The 23263-nt window shown below is 43.5% G+C and overlaps 1 protein-coding gene across 2 annotated transcripts in view; it reads left to right on the top strand.

Annotated features, from left to right (window-relative positions):
* SV2C (synaptic vesicle glycoprotein 2C) overlaps positions 1 to 23263 on the top strand; it is a 239217-nt gene that overhangs the window by 175873 nt on the left and 40081 nt on the right. For both annotated transcript variants that reach the window (XM_030192297.1, XM_030192296.1), the window contains exons 4-7: positions 5391 to 5524; positions 5632 to 5721; positions 19749 to 19859; positions 21067 to 21155. In XM_030192297.1, the coding sequence (XP_030048157.1) occupies positions 5391 to 5524; positions 5632 to 5721; positions 19749 to 19859; positions 21067 to 21155 (424 nt within the window). The remainder of the gene's footprint in view (positions 1 to 5390; positions 5525 to 5631; positions 5722 to 19748; positions 19860 to 21066; positions 21156 to 23263) is intronic.

Raw genomic sequence — 23263 nt, 5'->3', positions numbered from 1 at the left:
AGAGTGCTCAGATTCTTATGAGTGGACAGAACTTTATCCTGCCTGTTATTCCTTGTGATGCTTTCTGTAGAATGTTTGTCGAACTTTTCTTGATGCGCTGGAGCTCTGTAGAGTTGATTTGTTGATTTATATTCCACTTTTTTCCAGAAAAAAGTTCTATTCAAAGCAGACCACCATGTTCTAAAAATACACATTAGGCAAATAAAATTCTTTAATTAGATCAACTATAGCATAAAATATTAAATAAATACAAATCCCTAAGTATGACAGCACAAATAAAATTAAACAGCAGAAATTACAGCAAATTATAATTAAATGTGAAAGTAATGTAACCTAGAAGATAAAGCTACCCACAATCTGAATTACTCAAAACAGTTCTTGCAAAGTTATACTCAAACCAGTGGAAACTAAGAAGTTGCTTTCACTGTTTAAAGATACCATGAGCTGCAGCACCCAGTTAACGAGCAGTTTACCTGTTTGTTCATCAACACTGTACATAAAAAGGATTTCTGTACTGAACTTAACTCCCATAGTAAAAATCAGCACTCAGTATATAATAACATGTTTACCTCACAGCAATGCAGATCTGTGCACTGATGTCTGCTGTGGGGGCTTGTAGGGATGTCCCCAGTGTGTCACCTATTGTGCAACTGTGGCCTATGATCAGAAATCTGACTAGACCAGGAACCATCTTTTTAGAGCAAGATTGTCATGGCTGCCTGAGCGTTCTCTGCCAGCTCAAGGACACTGGCATTCCTCTCCCTTCCCTTCAATCCATGTGCATTTCCCCCCTCTCCCTTCCATTCCATTTATGTGCAGCCTTTCCCCTTCCTTCCTTCCTTCCTTCCTTCCTTCCTTCCTTCCTTCCTTCCTTCCTTTCCATTCCATTCTATCCTATCCATGTGCATTTCTTTCTTTCTTTCTTTCCTTCCTTCCCTTCCCTTCTATTCATAGGCAGCCTTCCTCCCTTCCATTCCATTCATATGCAGCTTTGCCCTCTCCTTCTCTTCCATCCCAGCCATGTGCATTTCCCTTCTATTTATAGGCAGCCTTTCCCCCTCTCCCTGTCTTGCCCTCCTATCCAAGTGCAGAATTTCCCACCTCACATTCTATTAATGTGCAGCCTTTTCCCCTCTCCTTTCAAGTGCATTTCCCCCTCTTCCCGCCCTCCTATCCAAGTGCAGTCTTTCCCCCTCTCTGCCCTTCCATCCATGTGCATTTCTCCCCTTCCTTCCATTCATATGCAACCTCCACCTCCCTTCACTCTCCTTTTATCCAAGTGCAGCAATTCCCCGTCCCTTCCTTTCCATTCATATTTATTTATTTATTAGGATTTATTAACTGCCTTTTTGAAGGAATTCACTCAAGGCGGTGTACAATAAGAATAAATCAAACAAGAGCAATAGATAATTACGGCAGTAAAACATTCAAATCACAATACAAAGTATGGCATAGTATACTACTTTAGCGCTATACCTCTCTATTTTTCCTTTATTTGGGTTCCTTGGTCTACTATAATCTATAATATCTTACTTCCAAGGATTGTCGTATGTGTTGACCCAGACCCCCAATGCTATTATTAGTTTGTCAAACTGACCTCAACACCTCCACCCCTGGTCTATCACCAACTGGTGAAACAGAACCTTAATATAAAGGATTCCAGGGATTCTGTGGGGTTATTCTTATCATAGGTCTTAATGCCCAATTGTTATAATTTGTACCATCCCAAAAACTGCTTAACTTTGCATTGGCTGGCTTGAATCAACACATACTGTTACATCTTCCATCAAAGTATCCTAACCACACTAATTGTTAATTTATTCCATGTCCAAATACCCTCATTATTTTACTGCTTGTGCTTAACCACATTATCCCCTCAGTCTCATGTATAGTGCACTTAGCTGAATTCTTTGTTCTTCTCCAGCCGGCTGGTAACCGTTCTCCTATGTTTCCAACCCTGTCTCCTGTTCATGAGATCATGAGGTATGCGGTAATGCTTTCGCTGGTATGAGTGTATTCGGATTACTTCGTAACCCCGTTCCTTTCTTTCTCTTTACTTTTGATTTCAACTTTCTTTTCCGACAAGCACGTCTTGTTTCGCGATGTCAATCGCTGCTTCAGGAACTTTTTATTACTCTTATTTCATACTTTTAATTCTGATGCTATGGCGCTCAAGATGGCCGCGGTTTTTCAATGACGCCCTCAGGAACCTCCTCCAATCACCTTGCACCTTATGTTTAAAGGGGCAGTTAGTAGAACGCCTTCCATTCTACATTTTTATTCAGTCCCCTAGGCATAGTTGTTTTGAATTGATAAATCAGTCGCTGTTCCCGCTGCCATAGTTGTTGTTTAATGTCCTCCCCTCTCATTCCCTTACTAATCACTTCCAAAACTATAAACTGCATTTGCTCAAAAGAATGACCCTCCTCTGCACAGTGTTGTGCCATAGGTGCCTCTGGTTTTTTATGCACAATTCCATGTTTATGTTCTATAATTCGTGTTTTAAATTTTCTTGAAGCGTGTCCTATATAAATCTTGCTACATGGGCATCTACATGCATACACTACATTCTCTGTATCACAATTTGATTGTCCTCTCACTTTGATCGTTTTTTGACCATGCTCCCATTCTAATAAAAAGTTCCTGAAGCAGCGATTGACATCGCGAAACAAGACGTGCTTGTCGGAAAAGAAAGTTGAAATCAAAAGTAAAGAGAAAGAAAGGAACGGGGTTACGAAGTAATCCGAATACACTCATACCAGCGAAAGCATTACCGCATACCTCATGATCTCATGAACAGGAGACAGGGTTGGAAACATAGGAGAACGGTTACCAGCCGGCTGGAGAAGAACAAAGAATTCAGCTAAGTGCACTATACATGAGACTGAGGGGGGATAATGTGGTTAAGCACAAGCAGTAAAATAATGAGGGTATTTGGACATGGAATAAATTAACAATTAGTGTGGTTAGGATACTTTGATGGAAGATTTAACAGTATGTGTTGATTCAAGCCAGCCAATGCAAAGTTAAGCAGTTTTTGGGATGGTACAAATTATAACAATTGGGCATTAAGACCTATGATAAGAATAACCCCACAGAATCCCTGGAATCCTTTATATTAAGGTTCTGTTTCACCAGTTGGTGATAGACCAGGGGTGGAGGTGTTGAGGTCAGTTTGACAAACTAATAATAGCATTGGGGATCTGGGTCAACACATACGACAATCCTTGGAAGTAAGATATTATAGATTATAGTATACTACCTACAATGCCAACACAGTACATAATATGACATTTTAATTGACAGTGTAGGGTATAAGCAAAGATGGAACATATAGATAGGTAAGAGAGTAAGAGGAGTTAGAAAGTAAGGTGACTAATTTAAAGAAAGTTGCACATGAGGTCAGAGAGATGGTTAAATATTATCTCAGCTAGGGTAGGAGTAGATAAACATGTCCTGCTGCAGTATGTGCAGTCCGTGTCACTCCTTGTGTATGTGAGTGAGACTAACAAGTTAGTTACTTCTTCCTTTAAAGGCCTGGTCAAAGAGCCAAGTGCTATCCTGAAGTAGAGATAGTGTTGTGTTAAGCGGAGCCTTTCAAGGAGTACATTCCAGAGTATGGGGGCTACTCCAGAGAAGGCTCGTTTGCAGGTAACACATCGTGTAATGTCTTTTGGAGATGGGTTATGGATACTCCTTGGGAGGACCTTAATGTCCTTGGAGGTATGTAGAGAATCATCCTATTCTTTAGGTACTCAGGACCATTTCTTTTAAGGGCCTTGAAGATCAGACATAGAGTTTTAAATTTAGCCCTGTATTGTACTGGTAGCCAGTGAATTCCTTGCAAAAATGATGTGATGTGGTCACATTGCTTGCAACCTTCTATTAGTCTTGATTGTTGTACTTTGTTACTTCTGTCCTGTCTAGTTTAGCTTCATCTTGTCCTGCCCAGTCCTGTCTTGGTTCTTGCTCTGACTCCTTCCCTGTGCCAGCCCAGGAGATTTGTCTGCCGCAGCTCCAGCTGTGACCCAAGGTCTCACCATCCCTGAATCTCTGACAGCCTTTCCCCCTCTCCCTTCCCTCCTATCCAAGTGCATACTTTTCCCTCTCCTTTCCCATCATGTAGCACCTCTCCCTCCTTGCCCCAGTGCAGCACCTCTCTCCCTCAGGCAGCAGCGATCCCCAGTCACTGCTGCTTGTGCCAGCTCTGAGAATCAAAATGGCAGCTGTGACCTCTCACAGTAGTCTCACGAGAGTTCATTCCCAGTCGCTGCTGCCTGTGCCAAGCTCCAAGAATCAAAATGGCAGCTGCAACCTCTCACAGTAGTCTCACAAGTGTTCACGGCCTTCATTTTGAACTGTGGAGCTGGCACACGGGAAGCAACGATTGGGGGATCGCTGTTGCCTAACCAACACCAAAGCCTCCTTCACAAATTGGGGAAAGCCCTGAGTCCCTGGATCTACTTGAACCATTCAGGTAGGTCTGGGAACTATGGTCTTTTGCGTGTGGCTATCACTGGGGGTGCAATGAAGATTTTGGGGGGTGTATTTTGCATCCCCTTGCACCCCCATAGTGGTGTGAAGTTAATTCTATAAGGTGCCGTATAGATTTAGGGAAAAAAATACATGCATAAATGCCAGTATTCTAGTCATTTATACATATGTGAACACATGACCATTAATGACAATATTCCAGCTCTGTGCTATTCTGTAGTACATGCCTATCTTTGATGGTGTGTACTTTGCAGGTGGGTGCTTATATGGATGAAACATGGGCAGGGCATGTACTATAATTTATACATGTATTTTCCCAGTCTAGGCACAAACATTTACACCAATTATATGACCAGCTTAAGGGCTCATGAAAAAAACATATATGCATATTTACTCAGTTTAACTAGTATTCTGTATTGAAAAGTACACACCTACTTTTCTTAGTAGAAGAGGATCTAAAAAGGCACATTCATGGGGCCTCAAAATAGGCACCCTCTTGTAGAGCTGTCCTCTACGTGGGGGGTTCCTGAAACGTACATGAGAAATATTCCTGTTCAAAAATAAATAATGAGGTTCATGCATATTGTAATGAAACTTATAATGTGTTACATACTGGAGAGAAGGGACCATCTTAGAAACTCACTTGAAGAGGTCTCCTTGAAAATGTATGGAGCCATTTAACTTCCTTTGTTGTACACAGAATACAATTGTATTGATTCACTACACACAGAAAATAATTTTTTACTAGAAAAATTTCAGACTTCTGTCTGGGGCTAAATCAAGCCCTTTAACTGTATCTCTCAGGTCATCCTTTGAGGTGTAAACATTAGTTTTTTCACATTACCCAGAAACTCTTCCTGTGATCCTGTTTAACACCTTGGTTTCTCTTATTCTAGGATGGAGCTTTAGCATGGGCTCTGCCTATCAATTCCATAGCTGGCGTGTGTTCGTCGTTGTCTGTGCATTTCCCTGTGTCTCCGCCGTTGTGGCCCTTACTTTCATGCCAGAAAGCCCAAGATTTCTGCTAGAGGTAAAAGCCCAAACCAGACAATCAGATCAAGTCACCTTAATAGAGACTTTTTTATTGAATGACTGGTGCACATTGGTAACTTTTCATGGTTTGGTCACTTTCTACAGCACGGGAAACATGATGAGGCCTGGATGATTCTCAAGCAAATCCATGATACCAACATGAGAGCTCGTGGGCAGCCTGAAAAAGTTTTCACAGTAAGTGTCTCTGCAAAGCCCTTTACAGCTACATCAGTGCTAAGGCTAGCTTGTCAAGGTTTCAAAGATAGAATACAATATATCATGAGTAATAGTGATAGAATAGGTATTTATTTATTATTTATTTATTTATTACATTTGTATCCCGCGCTTTCCCACCCAAGGCAGGCTCAATGCGGCTTACACTGTAAAAGGAGTACAGAATATTGTTAGAGAGTGTAAAGTTAAGTATACCAGAATAATAGATGAGAATATATACCACAGCTCATCATTATCTAGAAAATGTTAGATACAAATCTATCTATCTAATTATCTATCTATCTATAATTTCACTCACCAAATAGTTGAGCTCTGGAACTCTCTTTGCAAGAGGATGTGGTGGCAGTGGTTGGCATGTCTGGGTTTGATGAAGGTTTGGACAAGTTCCTGGAGAAAAAGTCCATAGTCTGCTATTGAGACAGACATTGGGAAGCCACTGCTTGCCCTGGGATTGGTAGCATGGAATGTTGGTACGATTTGGGTTTCTGCAAGGTACTTGTGACCTGGCTTGACCACTATTGGAAACTGGATACTGGGCTAGATGGACCATTGGTCTGACACACACACTCACTCACTCACTCACTCACTCACTCACACACACTCTCTCTCTCTCTCTCTCTCACACACATAGATATACATACTTTCATTTAGGAAAGAATTAAAATCATATTGAATAGACAAATTTTGTGGGACTTTTTAAGAGCTATCCTAATTAGCTCTAGAGAACTTTATACTACCAAGGATAAATTAGCTGTACTGTGGATTTATCAATTAATATAGAACTAGTTACAATTTTGTATTAGTAAAAAGTATGTTCCTTTTGTGTAGTATTGCCTGCTATCTCCAGAAAATTGTGCTCATTCTAGCTGAATGCTTAAATTCTGGTAAGTTCTTTCTCAGGGTCGTTATTAGGCGGGGGCCACAGGGGCAACCGCATAGGGATTCATGCTCTCAGGGTCCCCGCTGCCCTGGCGTGTCCACTGCCAGTCTTGGAAATGGGAACCGCCGCACAGTTTTCTCTCTAACCCAGTGATTCTCAGCCTGTATTGTGAAGCACAGGGAGATACGCTCACAGCTATTCACGGCCTATAGGAACTCCTGCAACCATCGTTTATTTCCCTCTCTGCCTGCACATGAACCTGTTCAAAAGGTGCAGGCAGGCTTGGCTGTGATGCTGGCCTCATTCATCATGAGATCTGCATAAGAGCCATGTGTGTCCATGATTTTTCAGCATGCTCATATGCAGGCAGAGAGGGAGAATAAATGGTGATTGTGAGACTTCCTACAGGTCATGCCATGCATGGCTGCGAGGGTATGCACCAGGGAACTGTGTCTGTCCTGCAAACTCATACAGTAGGAAATTACAGCTTTCCTGCAGGGCCCCATGACAGCTACTACTACTACTACTATTTAACATTTCTAGAGCGCTACTAGGGTTACGCAGCGCTGTACAATTTAACAAAGAGAGACAGTCCCTGCTCAAAGAGCTTACAATCTAATAGACAAGTGAACAGTTGGTCCAATAGGGGCAGTCAAATTGAGACAGCTGTGAACTTGTGCATCAGTCTTGGCTCCCAGTATACAGAGGAGAAGTCACTGCAGATGTCGTACAAAAGTAAGATGTTCACACAAAAGAAAACAGAAAAAAAATGTGCTAGGTCAGAGAATAAGTAAGAGAAGCAGGTGGTACATGCTAGAGCACCGATATAAGGGAAAGGAAGGATGCACATTTTGGGGGTGGTTCAGCAAGAACTGGGTTGTTTAATAGAAAAGCAGAAATTTGGGGATTGGGTCCCCAATGCTCAAAGCTTACAGTGCTTTAGACTGGTTATAGCTGGTCTAGGATGCATGTTCTTCAGCATCTAATGCACAAAGGTGTTCTGCGTCGCTTGTACCGTTCACAGTAGCAGCTACCAATAATCCTATGCAAATATATTACAATGAGCTCATTGTTATTAAAATGAGCATTCCGTGTGATGCACAGAAATGAGCGCCTACTTTAACGTTCAAAATGTTCCAGCAGGTCTGGAGCTGTTGCATGAAGGCAACTTCTCGGTGGAGCAGTCTGCTTGCATTTTTTAATACTATCTGCACATGTGTGTAAAATGTGCCACATGCGTTCATTATATGTGTGTCTGTCCCGCATGTAACAGTAGTGTTAAAAAGTTGCAGGAAATAAAAGGAAACTCCATGTGATGTCACTGGATGCATGCCTATGATGTGGTGGTTACCTTTTTTTCCCCGGGCATGGGTAGAACATCGACACTTTATTCAAAATTGCTATGCGCATGTGCTAGGTGCTTTCCCTACCAAGCCACTTGCAGACTATCCATGCATCTCATTTGCATGCAACTTCCTTTAAGCATGGATCACTGTTTCAAAATCAGTCATTTCAACCACGTATATAGACACACTCAGGCCCAGATGCACTAAACGTTTTTCATCGTTAAATGAGCCCTTAAGGAAGAATTTCCTATCCTTTCCATGCACTAAAGCCTATTTTTCGACGGCAGTAGCAGCTAACGAAACTGGAATGCAAATGAGAAACTACCATTGAAATGTAGACAATTCGGAATGCACTAACCATACCGACGATAGCAACGATTCACTTACCACCAGAAATTTAACGTCAGCTCAGACCTGTCGTTAAAGCCTGAGCTGTCATCTCCCCACTGCCCCCTGCACGATGAAAAACCAAATTGCTGGCATGTTTTAAAAGAAAAGTGGCTCCCTGCTTCCCTGTGCCTAAAATAAAAAAGGAAACTAAATTAAAAAAGGATCGGGAGGGGGCAAAGGCGCTCATCAGCAGCGTCCTGTATGGACGGCCTGGCCTTGCCTTGCTTGCCCCCCCCCCCCCCCCCGAAGTCCCCGCTGCTCCCCGCTGCTCCGTTTGTGAAATAAAAGCTTTTAAAAATGAAACCTTTGCAGTTGCTGGGCTCCCCCTCCCTTCCTGTGTCTCTCTTCTTTAGTCGGCAATGCTCCGCCTCCTGCCCTCCTCCACCTCCGTGCCCCGCCCCCCCCCCCCCCCCCCGATTTCGTCCCCGCCGCTCCCCCCCTCCACCGGACCCCCCTCCACCATAATGGCCGGTGCAGCGCCTCTCACCTATGTTTGAAGGCGCTGCACAGGATGGATCAGCTATTCTTTAGCTCTTCTGTCTCCTCCATGTCTCCTTCTTCTTCCTGTGTCCGCCCTCCTCTGACGTCACTTATCTACGTAGATAGCTGACGTCAGAGGAGGGCGGATACAGGAAGAAAAAGGAGACATCGGAGGAGACAGAAGAGCTAAAGAATAGCTGATCCATCCTGTGCAGCGCCTTCAAACATAGGTGAGAGGCGCTGCACCGGCCATTATGGTGGAGGGGGGGTCCGGTGGGGGGGGGAGCGGCGGGGACGAAATCGGGGGGGCGAGGCACGGAGGTGGAGGAGGGCAGGAGGCGGAGCATTGCCGACTAAAGAAGAGAGACACAGGAAGGGAGGGGGAGCCCAGCAACTGCAAAGGTTTCATTTTTAAAAGCTTTTATTTCACAAACGGAGCAGCGGGGAGCAGCGGGGACCTCGGGGTGGGGGGGGGGGGCAAGGCCAGGCCGTCCATACAGGACGCTGCTGATGAGCGCCTTTGCCCCCTCCCGATCCTTTAATGTTTGTGGAGACATGCAGGGGAAAGTGGGGAGCCACGTGTTTGTGTTTTCTTTTTTTTCTTACGTTTCTGGCATGCGCAGAGCAGCCAGCATAACGCTTGGCTGCTTTGCGCATGCTTTACGAGCCGATTACCAACGGGGATTAGTGCATCGTTCTTTCCAATACCGCACCAAACCTTTTGGGGCTGTGTTTTTGGAGCATGCTTCGTTATTTGAGATTCGGTAAAGGTTTTTACGTTTCTGATTTTTTTACGTTTGCTTGATGCATCTACCCCTCAGTATTTAACGGTGACTATTGAGCCTGAGTGGAGAGTTAAGTGAGAAATTGGCAGAGACAAAGAAAGGATTTGGTTTTGAGGGGTTGAATGTTGTTCAAGGGTGGGGACTGGAGATTTAGTAGGACTTGGGAAATAGGATAAGGAGAAATAGATGTCTTGAGAGGAAACAGAAGGGGTTCACTGATTCAGAAGAAAGCAAGGGAGGGCAGGGAGAGAGGTATGGGGACGATGATTTTGAGGGAGATCTTAAGTAAATGAGTGGGCACAGGTAATGAGGGGAGAATGGGGATTGTCACAAAGAAAGATTAGAGTTCAATTTGAAGATCAGTTTTCTGACTGGTTCGATACTCATCTGGTGTCCCACAGGGATCAGCACTTTCGGCCAGTCTTTTTAACACTTTCATTAGTCCCATTTGTCAATTATTATCTGGTTTGTGTGTTCATTTTTGTTTATATGCTGATGATTTACAATTTTATTTTCCTATTACTTCAACAACTGAAAAGGCTTTCCAATTCTGCCTTCAAACAATTAGGAATTGGCTTACTGTAAATCATCTGAAGTCTAAGTCTCAAATTCTGTTTTTGTCTGGTAAAGCAACTCCTATGATGATTCTGTGCTTGATGATCTCAAAATTCCAGTTGTCAATTGTTTGAAATATTTAGGAGTCTGGATTGATTTGGCTTTGTCTATGAATGAACAATTGAAATCTACTATTCAAAAAGTATTTTTTAAACTTAGGTTATTACATAGGATGAAAGACTTTTTGTCATCTTCAAATTTTTGAACTGTGGTACAGGCATCTATCATACCTTTATGGGACTATTGTAATGCCCTCCTATTTGGGGTTACCCGCATTACAGCTTTGTAATTCTGATTAACTTATCCTGATTTGATCATATTGCTCCTGCCTTTCAAGAATTGCATTGGCTCCCTGTTGTTTAGAGGATCAAGTTTAAGGTTTAGGCTTTGGTTTACAAAGCTTTAAATGATAATGGTTCATCAGTTTTGTCTAATTCGTTGAAAATACATATGCCTACAAGACCTTTGAGATCTGGTAGTAAATTGTATCTAGAAGTTCCTTCTTTTTGACAGGTCAGATTAGATGTATATCATTCCTCCATTTTTTGTATAGAAAGACCTGTGCTCTGGAATGCTTTACCTGAGACTGTGTAAATGCGTAAAACTTGTTCTATTGATCAATTTAGAAAATGTTTGAAGGCTCAAATGTTTACAGAAGCCTGTGGTAACAATTAAGGACTGTGGTTCTTTTATCTGGTTTTTTGTTTGTTTGTTTTTTTTATATTGTGTTTCAAGAGTAGTATGTCCTTGTAACGATTTTATTATGTATGTGAATTGGAAATTGCCTAAAATTGTATGAGAGCGGTTTATAAATGTTCTAAATAAAAATAAAAGAAAGCAACCTGGTTATGGGAGAAGGGGTACCCAAGAAAGGACTGGAAGAGCAGGAGTGTGGAGAGTAAGAGGAGGAGGAGAAGTAGATTAGAAAAAGGAAAAAATATGGAGAAGAATGATACCTGGGAATGGAAATGTATGGATTTAGGCTGAGTATAGGGAGGGTGAGTGAGGAATGTAAGAATGAGAACTTGGAGGAAGAGGGGAGACTGTGGGATTGAGTGGGAGGCAATAGAGTACCTGAGTGGGGAGTAAAAAGCAAGATCAGGTTGGGTATGCTGAGCATGGACAGAGGGACTGAGTTGAGGGGGAAATGCCAACAAGAGGAATGTGACAAAAGAATAGACAGATATGAGAAATAAAATGCATGTACCCTCAATGCAAGCAGACTGCTAATACATGGCCACGTTTGATTTGTTAGGTTGATTAAATTGATGTTATTTTTACAGTTTATTTGTACCAATCAATAAATTACTTAAATTTTGTATATTTTATTCACAAGGAAGGGAAAGGAAAAGTGCAGGGAGAGAGAAGAGTAGATGGAGAGTGCTTGGGGGACAGAGCAAGTAGGAAAAGAGTGCAAGAAGGGAGAGGAAGGGGGTGAGTGGGAACGAATAGCAGGGAAAGTAGAGTGCAAGGTCAGAAGGCAGGGGAAGGAGAAGGAGAGCCCATGGGTGAATGTCAGGCAGGAGGGGATTGACACAGGGAATGGAGAGGGACAAGGAGTAAAGGTATAAGGAAAGAGAAACTTGCATGCTCACAGTTACACACAATCCCAACATGTACCTACCTCAGTTGCAGGAGAGAGTACAAGAAATGAAAGGAAGGTAACAGGAAAGAGATAGGAAGAGAGGTGGGTGGCAGGAAAGGGTGGGGAGAGTAGGAGGGAGAGTGGCATAGAATAAAGAGAGGGAAGACTTCATGAAGGTGGGAGGAACAGAGTGAGTGCAGTACACATGAAAGAAGGCTACATTCCCCCCCCCCCCAACACACACACATACACACACAGTACTTACATATCCATCTCCACCCAACCCCAAACTTCCTCCCAGATACATATCCTCCCATGTACACATTCACACACTCCCATCCCACTCATACACCTACTTACATGTTCATCCCCCACATACACTCACACACCCCAGCACCCTTACACACTACACACCGATCACTCCATACCCTCACATCCAACTCACCCCCCCCCCCCAGAGATAATAACTAACCTCAATCCTGAAGATAAACATACACAGACTTCACATATATCATCAATCACTATTCACACCCCATACCCACTATCTCTTCCAACTCACTCATCTCCTATTGCCCTATTGTGACCTGAGTCTGCAAATGGAGGAAAGGTGAAACTTACACTTTTCAACTTTTTTTTGTATGGTGTCACATGTAACTCCATGGTGGTCACATGTGCAGTATGTCATATATGCAAGTGTCATCCATCAGGTGTGTCCTGAAAGAAAAACAGTTGAGAACCACTGATCTAACCTGCACAGCCACGCAACTTGCTTCACACTCTGGTCCAGCAGCTTGTGAGCAGTACACTGGGCAGCCAATTAGGATCACCCTTTTAGGCACCAGACACAGCTCCCTGTTTGGCTTGGCTTTGTTGTTTTAATTTAGATATAACAGGGTTTTGTGTTTTTCTTTAATGAAAATTGTAACTCCTAATTGTAGTGGACTTGAACGGAATAATTTCTGGTTATTTTCATTGCTTAATACTAGGTTTCCTTTGATAGCATTGTGCTTAGTATTTGAATCAGTTTTTCTGTACAAGTTTTGCTTGATTTGTCTTTATTTGAAATTTCATAAATAATTTCTTTTTCAATAATTTAAAAAAGTATCTTGTCAACAGGAGGGCGGGGCTCACCGAACTGGTCTGCCCAGAGCAGTGGCGTACCAAGGGGGGGCGGTGGGGGCGGTCCGCCCCAGGTGCACGCCGCTGGGGGGTGCCGCGGCGCGTGCCTGCTCCGAGTTCGTTAACTTCGCTCGTTCACTGCAGCTCCCTCTGCCCCGGAACAGGCTACTTCCTGTTCCGGGGCAGAGGAAGCTGCAGCGAATGAGCGAAGTTAGCGAACTTGGAGCAGGCGCGCGCCACGGCACCCCCCTAGCAGCGTGCACCCGGGGGGGGGTCATTTCGCCAGAGGGGGGAGGTATCATGTAGCGGGGGGGGCACGCTGCACCCGGGGGGGGGGGCGCATCGGCGATCCGCACCGGGTGCCATCCAGGCCAGGAACGCCACTGGCCCAGAGCCCTGCAATTGCTAAGACTGGCCCTGTTCTTCCTTATAAGATGATCTCTAGAGTAAAAATTTAAACAAGAATCTTGTTTTGAAAGTTTTAAAAACATTATTGGCTGCTTATACATGTTTTGGCAGTTGAGCTGCTTAACTGGAATTCCAGTTTGGAAAAGCAAAGGATTGAACATCATGGTGGTGATATGTATTAGCAGTGGGGAGAGAGACTGCTGGGTCCATTTTGAATCACCCAGGGATCAGTGAAGGGGTTGTGTTTCACTGTCTCCCCCTCATTCTAGAGCTTCCTTTCAATTGAAAGAGACTCTACTACTACTACTACTTATCATTTCTAAAGCGCTACTAGACGTACGCAGCACTGTGCATTTATACCATAGAGGTATTTAAATTTCTCTATATTTACCTTTCTTTTGCCTTTCTTCTAACATTTACATATTTTATTTATTTATTTATTTATTACATTTGTACCCCGCGCTTTCCCGCTTATCGCAGGCTCAATGCAGCTTACATAGTAACAAGCGAATAAAATCTGTAGTATCAGAATCAACAAAGGAGGTATGTGATAGGACAAATGAACAAGGAGTAAATGGGATAGAAGAGGTGTGAGAGAAAGGATAGGGATAGGTAAAGAGGTGGGGTGATAAAGGAGAAGTCGGGAAGAGCATGGAGGGTAAAAAGGTTAGTAGGAGATATTCTCTGAGTCATTGTTGTTAATGATTAGTTGAACCGGTAAATAGATGGGTTGCTTATGGTATGTCAGGTCATTCGGGTAAACCTGTTTGAATAGATGGATTTTCAGTAGTTTCCTAAAGGGAAGATATTCACTAATTGACCGAATGTATCTGGGTAGAGCATTCCAGAGTTGGGATCCCAGGTAGGGGAAGTTAGATGCATATTGAGGTCTTTAAGTCTGTCCCCAAATGCTTATGCTGAAGACCACTGACCATTTTACTAGTTGCCTTCTAGATTGATGCCATCCTGTTTATATCTTGTTGAATTGTACACAGTACTCTAAATGAAGTCTAACCAGTCTTATACAGAAGCACTATTGCCTCTTTTTTTCCTATTGGCCATTCTTCTCTCAATGCTTTTGTCATTTTTTTCTACCTGTTTGGCTACCTTAAGATCATCATGTGCCCCAAGTCCTGCTTGCACAGAAGTACTTTCTTTCATTTAAGAACTAAAATCATATTGAATAGACACAGTTTGTAGGACTTAAACTTTATACCGTAAAATCTCAATTATCTGACCTAATCTGGACTGACCCATTGTTAGATAAATGAAAAGTCGGATAATACGGAAAATAACGGTAACCCGTCAAACAATGCAGAAACAAAGGCAGTAAAAGCAGGGTCCTGACTCACAGCTGTGGTAAAAGTAGGGTCCCTGGTTTGGAAAACGGAAAGAGAAACGGCATGACATCACCGAGGGTCTGTTGGATATGCCAGATGGTCGTATCAGCAAAGGTTGGATAATCAAGACTGTACAGGATAAATAGTCTTACAGTGGACTAATCAATATAAAACTAGTTATGATTTTGTATGGTAAGAAGCACCTTCCTTGTGTGTGGTATTGTTTGCTGCCTCCAGAAAATTGTGATCCTTCTAGCTGAATGCTAGTGGTAAATGGAATTTGCTTAGAGGAAAGAAAGGTGATAAGTGGTGTGACTTAGGGATCGGTTATGGGGCCAGTTCTGTTCAATATATTTGTGAGTGACATTGTTGAAGGGTTAGAAGGAAAAATGTCTTTTTGCAGATGACATGAAGATTCACAAGACAGTGGACACACCAAAGGGAATAGAAACATGAGAAGAGATCTGAAAACATTAGAAATGTTTGGCAATTAAAATTTAATGCAATGAAGTGCAAAGTGATGCACTTAGAGACTAAAAATCCAAAGGAGCTGTATATGCCAGTGGGCGAGAAGCTGATATACATAGACCAGGAGAGAGATCTTGGGATGATAGTGTCTGAGGATCTCAAGGCTGCAAAACAGTGTGACAGAGTGGTGCCCGTAGCTAGAAGGAGCAAAAGGGGTGCTCAGGGAGGACCAGGCCATAGCAGAGAGACTGAATGAATTCTTTGCTTCAGTCTTTACTGAAGAAGATGTAAGAGATCTACCTGTACCAGAAATGGTTTTCAAGGGTGACGATGTGGAGGAACTGAAAGAAATCTCAGTGAACCTGGAAGACATACCAGTGGCTTAGCTACAGGGGGCCTCGGGGGCCCAGGCTCCCCCATCCCTCTCTCAGACCCCACCCCATGCTGGCGGCCAAAGAGGTGCCTGATTTTTAGACACCAACCTTTGTCTATATACTGAGCCAAATCAACAAATTAGAGTAATAAATTACCAGGACCAGATGGTATGCACCCCAGGATACTGAAAGAACTCAAATATAAAATTGCTAATCTGTTAGTGATCTGTAACCTGGAGGAAGGGCTTTTGGGGGGAGTTATAGCAACATAGTAATGTGGAGGGCCATAATCGAATTGGGTGCCCATCTTTAAGGGCGCCCATCTCTAAGGATGTCCTGGCGAAGGGGCGGGGCATCCTGTATTATCGAAACAAGATGGGCTTCCATCTTTCGTTTCGATAATACGGTCGGGGATGCCCAAATCTTGACATTTAGGTCGACCATCTTGACATTTAGGTCAGCCTTAGAGATGAGCGACCTCGGTTTTCGCCAATAATGGAAACCGAGGACGCCCATCTCAAAAATGACCAAATCCAAGGCATTTGGTCATGGGAGGAGCCAGCATTCGTAATGCACTGGTCCCCCCTCACATGCCAGGACACCAACCGGGCACCCTAGGGGGCACTGCAGTGGACATCACAAATTGCTTCCAGCTGCATAGCTCGCTTACCTTGTGTGCTGAACCCCCCCAAAACCCACTACCCACAACTCTACACCACTACCTTACTTAGCCCTTAGGGATGAAGGGGGGCACCTACATGTGGGTACAGTGGGTTTCGGGTGGGTTTTGGAGGGCTCCCATTACCACCACAAGTGTAACAGATAGGGGGGGATGGGCCTGGGTCCGCCTGTCTGAAGTGCACTGCACCCACTAAAAACTGCTCCAGGGACCTGCATACTGCTGTGATGGAAATGGGTATGACATTTGAGGTTGGCATAAAGGCTGGAAAAAATGTGTTAATTTTTTTTTTGGGTGGGAGGGGGTTGGTGACCACTAGAGGAGTAAGGGGAGGTGATCCCCGATTCCCTCCGATGGTCATCTGGTCAGTTCGGGCAACTTTTCGAGGCTTGGTCGTGAAAAAAAGGGACCAAGTCGGCCAAATGCTCGTCAGGGACTACCTTATTTTTTCCATTATTGGCCAAGGACGCCCATCTGTTGTTAACCACGCCCTGTCTTGCCTTTGGTACACTGTCAACACGCCCCCTTGAACTTTGGTCGTCCCTGAGACGGAAAGCAGTTTAGGACACCCAAAATCAGCTTTCGATTATGCCAATTTGGGCGACCTTAGGAGAAGGACGCCCATCTCCCGATTTGTGTCAGAAGGATGGGTGCCCTTCTCCTTCAAAAATAAGCAGGATAGTAGCATAGTAGATGACGGCAGAGAAAGACCTGTACGGTCCATCCAGTCTGCCCAACAAGATAAACTCATATGTGCTACTTTATGTGTATACCTGACCTTGATTTGTATCTGCCATTTTCAGGGCACAGACCGTAGAAGTCTGCCCAGCACTAGTCCCGCCTCCCAACCACTAGCCCCGCCTCCCACCACCGGCTCTGCCACCCAATCTCGGCTAAGCTTCTGAGGATCCATTCCTTCTGAACAGGATTCCTTTATGTTCGTCCCATGCATTTTTGAATTCTGTTATCGTTTTCATCTCCACCACCTCCCGCGGGAGGGCATTCCAAGAATCCACCACTCTCTCTGTGAAAAAATACTTCCTGACATTTTGCTTGAGTCTGCCCCCCTTCAATCTCATTTCATGTCCTCTAGTTCTACTACCTTCCCATCTACGGAAAAGGTTCGTTTGCGGATTAATACCTTTCAAATATTTGAATGTCTGAATCATATCACCCCTGTTTCTCCTTTCCTACAGGGTATACATGTTCAGGTCAGCAAGTCTCTCCTCATACGTCTTGTAACGCAAATTCCATACCATTTTTGTAGCTTTTCTTTGCACCGCTTCAATTCTTTTTACATCCTTAGCAAGATACGGCCTCCAAAACTGAACACAATACTCCAGGTGGGGCCTCACCAACGACTTATACAGGGGCATCAACACCTCCTGCTAGTCACACCTCTCTCTATACAGCCTAGCAACCTTCAAGCTATGGTCACCGCCTTGTCACACTGTTTTGTCGCCTTCAGATCCTCAGATACTATCACCCCAAGATCCCTCTCCCCGTCTGTACATATCAGACTCTCATCGCCAAACACATATGACTCCTGTGGATTTCTACTTCCTAAGTGCATCACTTTGCATTTCTTCGTATTGAATTTTAATTGCCAAACCTTAGACCATTCTTCTAGCTTCTGCAGATCCTTTTTCTTGTTTTCCACTCCCTCCTGGGCGTCCACTACTGACGCATCTTGTCTTTAGCTGGGGGTGACCACTTAAAGTGAACAGCCTCCATATGCCACCCCCGCCTTCTAGTTTAAATGCCTAGAAATGTATTGTCTGAATTTCTCCCCAAGGATTTTTTTCCTGCCACAGTGAGATGCAGCCCATTGTTACAGTATAGTCTTTTGTTTTTCCACGTATTGCCCCATCCTCCTATGTACCTAAATCCTTCTTGGTGACACCAGGCTTTGAGCCAGCTATTGAAATTCTCAGTACTTTGCAATCTTTTCTCTCCCTTTCCAAAGGTAGGTAGTACTTCAGAGAAAGCTATTGTTTGTATCAAAGGTTTTAACCCCTCTCCCAGCTCCTGAAAAGCTCTCTGCGTGGCAAGTGGGGTATTACTGGACAAGTCATTTGTTCCCAGGTGGATAACAACATCAGTGTTTGACTCCTTAGTTTCTTCTCTAGTTATAGAAATTATTTGCTTGGTACTCCTGATAGCTGAAGAGCCTGGAAGGCATTTCACTTTGTATGGCCCCTTGAACTGTGTTTCAAAGTTAATGCCTCTAATAATGGAATCCCCTAGTAGCAACAGTTTCCTGGTATGAGTTTCAACATTAGTGATTTGGGGGTGTCTTTTCTCTTTGGGTACCTTCATATCTTTTTGTTCCACCTTCATTGCTTTTTCTTCCGCCTTAGTTCTATTTTCAGGAACATCACAGTGCTGTAATGGAGCAAAAGAATTCTGTAGGGGCAACACTTGTGAGAGCGGATTCTTCGGTGCCACATGACTTGGAGGCATATTTTCAAAGCACTTTGGGAGGCTAAGTTCCATAGGTTTCTATGGAACTTTGGGAGGCTAAGTGCTTTGAAAATATGCCTCATAGTCTGCCTGAGCCTACCATGAACCATCTATTCTTAGGTGGTTTTATCCTTTGAGGCATTGGTGAGAAGTTGGTATGATTCTGTGCAGTCCTAGAAGCTGCTTAAGTGCATCCAATTACTGCTTTACTTTATTGAGCTCCTGTTTTAAACTAGCAAGCAGAAGACAGATAGGACAAGCCTTAAGTCTCCAGATGATTGGCCTTGAAACTAAAGCACCACAAATTATTATATCTAGCAGGCACTTCTGAAAGCATCCCTAGTATCACTGGCTTGTGTGTTAGAGAGCTGTGCTCCCAGAGGAAAGTTCTTGAGGTGATGCTAACCTTCAATGAATAACGTAGCTTGTGAAGTTTAACATAAGCAGTGTTATTCATTTTGCACAATTATGAGTTGCTTTGCATGGATTTGCAGACCATTATCTTTAACCTGTATTGTGATAAAAAGTCCTGCGTTATGCTGTGTTATAGGCAAAATAGTGCACATTGTTGCCATAACGCAGCTTAGTAATCAGCCCTCGTAATTTTACCCCCCTGTTTACTAAGTTGCGCTAGTGACTGCAGTGTGCTAATGCCAACACAGCCCATTCACTTTGAATGGCTGTGTTGGCATTGCCGCACAGCAGCCGCTAGCGTGCCTTAATAAACAGGGGGGTTAGTATCTCTTCCAAATACCACAGCTGAACGTGTACCAAACCTATGTATATTTTATTGGTTGTTAACAAAAAAAGGTAGCTGTATTTCCTGCTATCTACACCAATGAGGCATACTACCCCAAAGGCAGAAATAAGAGTTGCACCAACAGTTCCCAGCTCTATACAAAGACAATCCCAGCTTTCTCCCAAGAACATTTCAAGATTCAAATATCCGTTAATTCCTAATTTCTGCTGATTTAGACTTTCTTTTCCTTCCTAAATGCAGTGAGCAATCATCAGCTCAGCCAAAGCAAACACATTCAGCTGTACTGTATTTCTCAGGTCAACAGAATCAAAACTCCGAAACAGATAGATGAACTGATAGAAATTGAGACGGACACAGGGACCTGGTATAAGAGGTGCATTATCCGAATCCGCACAGAACTGTACAGTGTAAGTAAATGGGAGACAGATGTATTGCTTCTTGTTGGTACTTTGGTTTCATTTGCTTCTGGTACAGTTGTCACAATGATAGAGGGCCCCATCTCTAAGGCAGGATCCTGGGATTCTACTGAGGCTAGCAGCTGGAAAGACCACAGACATAATATCTGAAGATACGGTCAGCTGATGTGAGTACCTCCCATAGATGATCTAATTATACAGCACAGAACTGGAAATTTATTTTGGAAGGACCTTGACTAGAGAAAATTGGCCCTGACTGGTATGGGTAATTATGTTCACCCTTCTGTTCTGCCTCTTAACCTCCACCTTTGTTCCTCTGCCTAAGGACCTCTTTTTCAAAAACCAAAATACTTACATTTTAGGTATTTTTGTTTAAAGTTTAACGAGGAGGTCTTCTATTACTACTACTATTTTACTAAGGTGGCTCTAGTGTTTTTAGTTTGCAGTAAAAATCAGCTGGTGCGAAATGCTGAGACACCCATTATATTCCTATGGGTGTCTCAGTGTTTAGTGTCAGCTGATTTTTAGTATGAACTAAAAATGCTAGCGCATCTTAATAAGAGACCCCCCATAGTTTGTAGGCTCCTCTGGTGGCTCAGTGTAGAAGGTTCTTAGGTTGATTCTAATTAGGGTCTTCTGCTCCGTGGATGTGCTGGGGAGGCTGTGAGGCAGAATTCAGAGCCTCATGGGAGAAGGGAAGTTATGGTCCTCGCTTAAGGGTGACACTCAGTAGCAATATTCAAACCCCAAAATTGCAAGATTCCAGATGATGTCCTGGTGCTTGGGTTCTGGCCCAGGACCATTGCTTTAATGGTAGAGGAGGATACAAAATAGAGTTAAAATCCTTGGATAGTTGTGAATGAAAGCTAATGGTTCCAGATCCCAGCCCTAGTTCCGACTGAGCTGGAAGCATAAAGGAATAAAACAAAATTGTAAGATCAAACATAATAATAAATACATTTTCTTGTGGCCAACTGATTTGCTCCACAAAATATAGCTGGCTAAGAAGAGGTGATTGAAGAAGGAGGAGATGTTAGTCATTGAAATCACAGTTCCTAGGTTATCTGGATATGTTCAGTGGCAGACTTACACGGATAAGCTCCACTGAATATCTAGTTAAATTTATCCAGATTATCACTCACCAGCTTGCTGAATGCTCCCCTGATTGTTCACATCACATTTTTCTAATGTTTTACAGATTTGGTTAACATTCATGCGATGCTTTAACTATCCAGTTAAAGAAAACACAAACAAGCTTGCTGCAGTATGGTTGACACTTTCTTTTGGGTAAGATCAACTTGATTTCTAATAGTTAATTGTAGTGGGTAGACATGCAGTGATTACTGTGTAATATGTGTTCTTTGCACCTATTCAGGTTTTATAAACGTTTTCATGTGTCTTTGTTATTATTTTAATTAGATGTGAAACCTGCATTTTTGCATAGGGCATCAGGGTTGGGAACTGGGACTTGCACAATTCCTCAAGTATTTAACAAAAGGCTTGCTGAACACGGAATCTTTTCTAAAATATGTACAGTGTAAGGATGTCTGGAAACACATGTGCAAGTTCTCACACATGCAGTAGAAACAGCCATATTAGAGGGGTAGTTACTAAGCTGCCTGGAAACACATGTTCAAGTGCTCACACATTCAGTGAGAACAGCCATTTTAGAGGGATAGTTACTAAGCTGTAGTAAAATATTGCATTTTACTGGAACTTAATATACTGCAGAGGTCACTAACATGCAGCAATCCAGTACTGCAGGTTAATGATTCTTATGGTAAATATAGATTTATGTTGGTGCAACCAGGAACAGTGCAAGTTCAAGTGAGGACTTTTTCATTGGAAATGATCTCTTGAAGGGGCTGAGGACTATTTTGGATTATGTCCAGAAAGTAGTCTGGTCACGTTAACTGCCCGATTCTCTATGGGAGAGTTAAGCGCTTGAGCAGAGTTGGAGGTTCCAGTTCCACAGAGCTTAGGGATACTTCTATTTGAATAAATTTCCAGCATTCAGCAGACCTACACCTTTTGAAGCTCGGATTAGAGACAGCTCTGAGGAGAGGCCAGGAGCATGGTAAAGTAATCAGAGTCAGGAATGATCTGAGGGCTGACATTGTTCTTAAGCTGATAATTGGGAGATTAGTCTAAAAGACTCGCCTGCTGCATTTGATCAGCCAAATGCTGCCAAGGATGAATCCAGGTAACCTCTTCTGTTTTTTTCCCAATCCTAACATGTCACATCCTGGCATGTTAGCTGACCTTCATCAGGAAGGTGATGATTTGACAGTCACAGTCCATCTGCATGGTACCCAGCCTCTCCAAGCCTCTCTGTTGTTAGTGACATCTCCTTGATCAGTGAATCGCTTTACTAAAGTCTTGTGAAGTCAGTGCAGATTCCATCTGTCAAGTCTCCTTCCACTTTCGTGCAGGTTCCTGGGCACGGTGTCGGGCTTCTCATGGGGATTTGCAGCTTATCCTTGACCTTGTGTATGAAGACTTTTGCCTACCTTTTCTCTATTGTCCAAGGCCTGCAACAGCCCTTATATTTGGGTTCAGATTGCCTCATTAGACAGGGAGTTTATGTGGATTTGGTGAGTAATGTCCTTTGGAGTGATGCAAGGTACCCCTGTGGAGTTCCAGACCGCTAGTGCCAGCCTGAAGTCTGAACTGACCAAATCTCAGATCTGTGAAGTGATGTGCACTGAAAATGTTTGGATTCCAGGGAGGATTGAAGACTTCTCTCTCAACCTCTGCCTGAAACAAGGTCAGAGATTCCTGGACAAGGTGGTGTTCTTCACTCCTCCTGTATGCTTTCAGAACTTGGGCTTGTCTCTTGTCTGCCATGTCTGGAGGTGACTGCTTCCCTCTTTTCACTTGTTACTCACCAATCCTCAGCCTGATAAAGTTATTGTTTCTGCGGGAGAACCTCATGGATTTCTGGTGGGAGAGTCCTTACCTGCTGTGGGGGTGAGTTTGTCTATTATTGACAACCTGCCTTCCTCTTGTCTCAAGCCGCAAAGAAAGCCAAACCTAATCCGCTGTTCCAGTGCTCTTATCGCCAAAAGCTACAAGTGGCATATCGCAAGGTACAACATGCAGTTTATCCTGGTCCTCGCCCCCCCCCCCCCCCCCCCCCTTCCACTGAAAGCCTCTCGCTTCAGACACAAGCCATGGGAACACATGTTGAACCTACAAAGGCAATTCGTACCCGGGGCCTATAGGCATAAGTTTACCCAAAACGTACTTGTGTTCCCTGATGGTGTCCCATGAAGGAAGCCACTCTTGGTCTGTAGACAGGTCACCTGCAAATGCAGCAACAATCCTCGCAATAGCAGCAGATGGAGCATTCATTTGCACAGTAGAGACAACAGCCTGTGAAGAAAAAGGAAGAG

The sequence above is a fragment of the Microcaecilia unicolor genome, chromosome 2 (assembly GCF_901765095.1).
Source record: "Microcaecilia unicolor chromosome 2, aMicUni1.1, whole genome shotgun sequence".
NCBI lineage: Eukaryota > Metazoa > Chordata > Amphibia > Gymnophiona > Siphonopidae > Microcaecilia > Microcaecilia unicolor.
This window is presented reverse-complemented; position numbering and strand designations above follow the sequence as displayed.